The sequence below is a fragment of the Vigna umbellata genome, chromosome 2, assembly GCF_029865625.1.
Source record: "Vigna umbellata cultivar VRB3 chromosome 2, Vumbellata_1.0, whole genome shotgun sequence".
Taxonomy (NCBI): domain Eukaryota; kingdom Viridiplantae; phylum Streptophyta; class Magnoliopsida; order Fabales; family Fabaceae; genus Vigna; species Vigna umbellata.
In genome coordinates, this window is record NC_142166.1 from 50445506 (window position 1) to 50452604 (window position 7099).

Consider the following 7099-nt stretch of genomic DNA (forward strand, 5'->3'; position numbering starts at 1 on the left):
GCAAAGTTATTAAGTTTACCGAATTTGATGTGTGTCTCTCGTTAGGGTTGCCTGTTGTTGGTGAAGCGATAGATTTAAATAAAGTTGGGCATCGTAGTGTTTGTAGGGAGTACTTCCCTGAGGGGAAAGTGGATGTCAGGATGGTATATGAGTTTTTGTTAGAGGAACATCAAAATTTTCCAATAGAACATTTTTGCAGCTTGTATATATTGGTAGGCATATAAGAGTTTTTGGTTCCGAATCGAAGTGGAGTAGTATTTCCAATCATATTTGACCTTGTTTCGGACTTTGGGAGTGTGGGTAAGTACAATTGGGGCAGTTTAGTTTTTCAGTACTTTGTTGGAAGTGTGTGTGGTGCTTCAACAACAATGAAGAATGAAACAACCAAAAGTCATATTCATGTTGAAGGATGTGCTTACCTGTTGCAGGTACGTGTTTGTTATGTAATTGTTAGTGAAAGACAATGATTGTTTATTGTTTGAATTATTTTTATTGTCTTAGTTGATGGATTAAACATTTGCAGGTATGGTTTTGTCACCATTTTGTGACATCGAAGTCCATTTACAGTACACGGGTAACAAAATTCCCAAGGTTGTTGAACTGGATTGATATGAATATTGGGGATAAGTTTATCAAAACTGCTTTGGCAAAGGGATCGGTGAGTAGTTGTTGATTACAGGAAGGTGCAAATTTATTTATGATTTGTGTTATTATGAAACAAAAATTGTTAATCACATTGCAGGTTGTTATTGATGTTGGTGTGTCCAAAGAGGAGCTTTGTTATGGTATGGTGAAAGACGCTTGTGAGAAATTTGGTATTCCATTTAAGAAGCAAAATACAGGAGATAAGGAAAAATTACTTTTTGTTGTACAAGAACAAACACTGGTAATCGCGGACATGGAAAGCAGTATTAAGGATTTAAGAAAGTTGGTTGAAGCAAAAAATGAAGATAAGAATGAAGATAAGAATGAAGATAAGAATGAAGAATTTGTGGAAGAACCGTGTTGGGGAAGTGAAGATGGTTGTCAAAGTACACCGGTTCAGCATGAGCAGCAAACCACTGTGGTTGAAGGTGGATTTCAAATGCAACAAAGCACAATGTATGATCGTATGAAAGCGCAACCCCGAATACGAGTTAAGAGTGTGGTAAAAAGAAGTCCTTATACTGCAGGTGTTAGAAGAAACAAATTAGTACCTGAGTAATTTGTATTACATTACGAATGTCACTTTTAGATAATGTTATCATGTTTGGAATCATGTTTAAATAGTTGTTTTAATTTTGAAAACATTGGAATCCTTTTTTGAATTGTCATGAATTCATTGTTATTGTCTGTAATAGTTTATGACAGAAGCAGGGACTTCAAATGAAGTGGGATGAACATGAACTGAAGTTGTTTTAGGACGAGCGTCCTCAGCGAGTGGGAGAGCGAGTGGGTGCAAGAGGGCTGAACGAGCGGAGCGAGGTCGAGCGTCCTGAGCGAGTGGGAGAGCGAGTGGGAGCAAGAGGGCTGAACGACCGTAGCGAGGACGAGCGTCCTGAGCGAGGACGAGCGTCCTGAGCGAGTGGGAGAGCGAGTGGGTGCAAGACTGGTGAACGAGCGGAGCGAGGTCGAGCGTCCTGAGCGAGTGGGAGAGCGAGTGGGAGCAAGAGGGCTGAACGACCGGAGCGAGGACGAGCGTCCTGAGCGAGTGGGAGAGCGAGTGCGATCAAGAGGGCTGAACGACCGGAGCGAGGTCGACCGTCCTGAGCAAGTGGAGATACCGAGGGGCGAGGACGACCGCTCTGAAACATTAGTCCCCACTTATTTGAACGGTCATCCCATTTGTGTTTTGTTAGGTCCAGCTGTTGTTTTGTAACATAATTTTGGGACTTAGGTTGTGTTATATATTGATAATTTAACACGCTTATTATAGTAAAATATAATAATTTATAACATGATGGTCAATATTACAAGTTCAAACCGTTTATGAAAGAGCTACTGCACCGTAGTGTGCATAACTTATAAACTAAGTACCCAATCATATTAACTACCATCCCACACGTTAATTTTTGATTTTGTATTATCATGATTTTATTTTTTTAAAATTTCAAGAGTAGATGAAAACCTTGATGTCCAACTAAGTCTACCTTATTGGGCATTTTTGTCAGGTAGAAATTTGATTTCGAAGTTCAGAAACCCCTGTGGGCAAAACTGATAACGTAAGTACCCAAATATTTTAACTAAAGTCCTATTTATGTAGAATATTTTCGAAAACATTATTTACTTTTTTATGTTAGTGATAATTTTGACAAATGTTTTATTGCATTGGTTTTAATGAATTTATTTAATTTTTTTTTACCATAACAAATGAAGTTACGACAAAATTATTGAAGTTCAACTACAACAATTGAATCAAGACCAACGTGGTTGACAGAAAAAAGTAATAATTGCATTTTCATTACATGATAAAAATTCAAAGACAGTTACAAGAATTCGTAATGTAGATTACGGTTTACAGTGAGATTGGATGTATAACAGTACAGGGACATCCATTAATATAAACTTGAACTAAAATGTCATTTCCAAGATTGTTAACCTCAAACACTAGGACGTCTCCCTCCTTCAACCCATATTCCCTGCAAAATTCCTTCCATCCTTTGCCAAACTTTGTGGAATTGCGAGTGACAGAAACCAAAACACTACACATGACGCCGTCCTTCTGTCCAAGGAGCATAACCTGTGTCAACCCTTTGCTCCTGATAAGATTCCCAAATGCAATTTGCAAGTCCTGTGCCAGTAACAAAAATGAAGTAAATCACATTATCCAATTTATGACAATTTATTAACAAAATAAAAATTTAGTTAGGACGTACCAAATGACTACCCTCTGCTTGTGATTTTGTCAACTTCACCGGAAACAATGAGGTATCAGGATAATTGGTACCATCATAAATGAAGGATTCCCTACTCTCTTGGGAGCAAGCACCGAAATATATGGTGATATGGAAATGATTATTACCCACATAGTCGAAGCTTATGTGGGAATCGTTCAATCTTTCGGGGTATATGTTTCTCATTTCACCCCAACCATTAGTTATTCTTGGATTGACGGTATCCATGTTATAAGTCACCACATGCGTGTGACCATTGTTGTCCACCAAGGACCATGTCGGTCCTAATTCATTTTGGAAGGCCGCAGCAAAGTGCCTATAAACGTACCCAATGTCCTGCAGAAGTTTTAAGCAAGTATAAGCTAACTGTCATGAGAAGAAAATAATTACGAAGAACATGATTACCGAATGAGAAAAGTGGATGGATCCAAATTTCCACAACACTCGTAATGTTAGAGCGGAGGTTGAGGCAGCCATAACTTCAATATGCAAAACCAATATGTTAGGCTCTTTCCATTTACCCAACCCTAAACCACAAATATATATACACAATGAAGAGGTTTGACGAAACGTCAGAACAGTGCACCGTCAGACGTGTCTAATGAATTTGTAGAGTGAATTAATTGGTTCGTTACAAGAACGATGAATGCCATTGGGAGGTGAGGAATTTGAATCCGTTCAACGAAGCAGTTAATGTGTTGAACCGTTTCAACAACCATTTATTTCATAATAAATGAGTCGTACTAGTTTATGACGTGGTGGTTGGGGTACATTAAATGGATAACAGAAGAAGAATAACCACATTAAGAACGAACGCTACTAACATTGACAACGAACGTTCTGCGAATAAGAATATTACGGAACGGCCGCCAAATAAGGACCGTCCTAACAACGTAGTTGACAAACCGAACGTTGAAAGTCAAAAGTACAGCACATGTCAAACCCCATAATTGCCGAACAAAACGAAGGATGATAAGAATGGGCGAACGGTGGCTACATAACGACCGTCATACCAAGGAAGCACAGCACGCGCAACGTTTACCCAGCAAACACACCGTTCGGTAGTAAACATTCCTCAGTAACCATATTCATGAAAAATAAATGTAACCAAGTGATATATTAATGTTATTTATTTGAATGAAACGACACACATTATATTGAACACCATACATACCCCAAAAAAATAAGTTTCTACCCACAGTACATGGGTTAAAGGTGTGTATAAGTATTTCCTGAAAAGTCATCATTGTGAACAATGTATTCTCTGGATGTCAATAAAGACATGAAATCTGATTGGGTGACTTGAGATTCGAACATCTCCTCAGTTGGAAGTTCCTGAACATTGTGGACGTCCGTTATCTCCTCAGTTGGAAGTTCCTGAACATTGTGGACGTCCGTTATCTCGTCAGTTGGAAGTTCCTCAACATTGTGGACGTCCGTTATGTGTTGGTTACTTGTATCCTGAAATAAGAGTATTAGTTAAGGTTTAAATCAATGAAGTTGATGACTAATAAAAGTACATCAAAAGAAACGACATGTGTGTCTGTTACTGACATTGGAATTCCTTCCATGTTTGGTTTTAGCACCATGGGACTTTTTCTTTTTGGTAATTTTTTCAACTGTTGATTGCAACCTTTTTGTCCTGGGTCGGCCTTTGCGTTTGACAGCTACAGGATTGCGCACAAGTAAGCCGTCAATTTCACAGCTACGTGGAACCTCTTCATTACACTGCAGACGTCCATCCATGTGAGATGCATCATTCACCGTCGACAATGTGGTTGATGTACATACACCCAAAGTTTTGGCTATACAGTTTAAATCCGAAAGCAAGTTTTCAGATGCAGTGTCAGAGTCACAAGCAACCTCTGCGATGTCATAGAAACGCTTACACAAAGCTTGGTACCTTTGCATCTTAGGGTCTTCAATGTTGTTGGTGTAAGATGCTTTAATGAGAGTATGTCTTCTACGCACGTTTTTGCTCCACCTACGCAAAACATATTTTGTTGGTACATTACGCACATCTTCTTGCCCTAGGACCAATAAGGAATGTCTACACAAGATTCCCCTAAACTCAAACAGTTGGCAACTACAGTGAGTGTCAGTTGTCGCAGGATCAAAGACTACTTCATGAAATTTTGAACGACACTCAGCCTCTCATATGAAGTCTTCTTTAACACTGGACGTAGTTATTGTACCTTCTTTTGTCATGTTTTTAACGAAGCAGTTCATGCGGGACCGAAATTCGTTTTGAACTTCCACAAATTTTGCCTGTGTGTACTCGGTTTGGTATTGTCTTTCAATAAGAGATTGAGATCCACATGGTAGTGTCGTATTCATCGAAGAAAAATCGGCCTCAAGTTCTTTTTGCGCTTTTTGTCGTAGGGCGTTATCGTACTGCTGCACAAATTGTTGAAGTGTTGTACTGGAATTTATGAATCCATCAAAGAATGCATTCATGCCCTCACTTCGTTGGGTAGTTGACATTCCCGCCCAAAATTGATGTTTCATATAACAAGGAACCCATCTTTGTCTATCTGCATACAACGAATTTAGCCAATCATTATTCTCTAACCTTTCACATGACATCAATTTTGCCCACCCTAACTCAAAGTCTTCATAACTGACTGTGTCATACACAAGCCTCTTAAGTTCACTTTTGATTGCTTTATAGCCTTTGTAGCCTTGCAACTTCTCAGGTATTTTTTTCATGATGTGCCACAAGCACCAACGGTGTTTTGTGTTTGGAAACACAACGTTTACGGCATTGGACATTGCCTTGCATTGATCAGTGACGATACCTTCAGGAGCCTTGTTTGACATACATCTAAGCCAAGTTGAAAATAACCATGTGAATGTCCTAGTGTCCTCTGCGGAAATCAAAGCACAACCCAGTAATATTGAATGACCATGATGATTAACACCAACAAACGGTGCAAATGGCATATCATATTTGTTTGTTAGGTAGGTTGTGTCAAACGACACAACATCACCAAAATCTAGACATGCTGCACGACTTCGTGCATCGGCCCAAAACACACTGCTTATTCGGTTCTCGTCGTCCATTTCCATATCATAGAAAAAATCATTGTTTAATTCTCTCATTCTTGAAAAATATGTTAAAAGTGCTTGGCCATCACCTTCCTTACAAAGAGTTCTTCTCTGCTGCCCAATATAATTACGGGCATCACGTTCCACGAATTGCATATTTTCGAACCCACCGGCCTCATTGACCAAAGATATGAAACTTTTGTTAATGCGAACACCGGAATTATCATTGATATTAAGGGTGTGCTTCACATGCATATTAATTCTTCGATTACCACGTATAAGGTTGGAGTTATTTGGACACATGTCATGGCTGTGTTCAGTAACAACTGTTCTCACCTGCCATCTTCCTTCTTTCATAACAACAGTTATTCCAGCTGGACATTGGTTTTTCTGACTTGGCTGGGTTTTCCATTCTGGAGCAATGGAAGATAGGTACTTCCCTTCCCTAGAGCAAACTAATTTAAGGAAGATTAAGTCGTTGTTCTTATTTGTCCTAGAAGTCCGTATCCGAACACCAAAACCACTCCTCACAGCATACTCAGTGTAAAAACTTTTAACCTCTTCAATTGTATCAAACCACATATGAATTTTAGGGACAATATCGTTCACATTCTCAGTGGAATCGTTGTTGACCGCACAAGGTACTTCTTCAGACGCCATAATACGTGACATACACAATCAAAAGCAACGCCTAGTCCAACATGACATGGACGTCAAAGGTTAATGAAAGCGATCATTAAAACATGACAACAACATATTTGGTATTCCGGGACCACTAATGTTCATGCCCACACTTTGTGAAAACGACAAATTTCTTGTATTTGCAACTTTCAAACAATATTGTAACAAAAGGCAACATTTTTCTTTGTTCAATCAACCACAAAATAACTCTTTAATAGAAGGCATAACATTACAAATGAGTAAAACATTAACTTACTAAGAGAACCAACGTCCTTTCACAACCGCTTCAATAAATGGCCTTCAATATCCCACCAAGGTCCAACGGCCAAGCTCCTGGGGATTAAATGCTCTTCAATGTCTGAACAACTTGCTGGGATTAAATGCTCTTCAATGCCTTGCCAACTTCATACACGGAAGCTGTTGCTTTCGGCCATACCCTGTAATTCTTGAATGAGCAAAAGGTGAGTAATGCGAACAAAGAAATTAATGACAAAGGT

General features: G+C 39.0%; 1 protein-coding gene and 1 pseudogene across 1 annotated transcript; one reads left to right on the forward strand and one right to left on the reverse strand.

The window, feature by feature from the left end:
• Positions 1-368: 368 nt before the first annotated feature.
• On the forward strand, positions 369-1204 carry LOC148204244 (uncharacterized). The gene is made up of 3 exons (XM_088106658.1): positions 369-428; positions 524-658; positions 743-1204. Exons 1-3 carry the CDS (start codon positions 369-371, stop codon positions 1202-1204), a joined length of 657 nt encoding a protein of 218 aa, XP_087962784.1.
• A 208-nt stretch (positions 1205-1412) lies between these two features.
• LOC148204245 (protein FAR1-RELATED SEQUENCE 5-like) lies at positions 1413-6581 on the reverse strand (annotated as a pseudogene).
• Between the last annotated feature and the right edge of the window lie 518 nt (positions 6582-7099).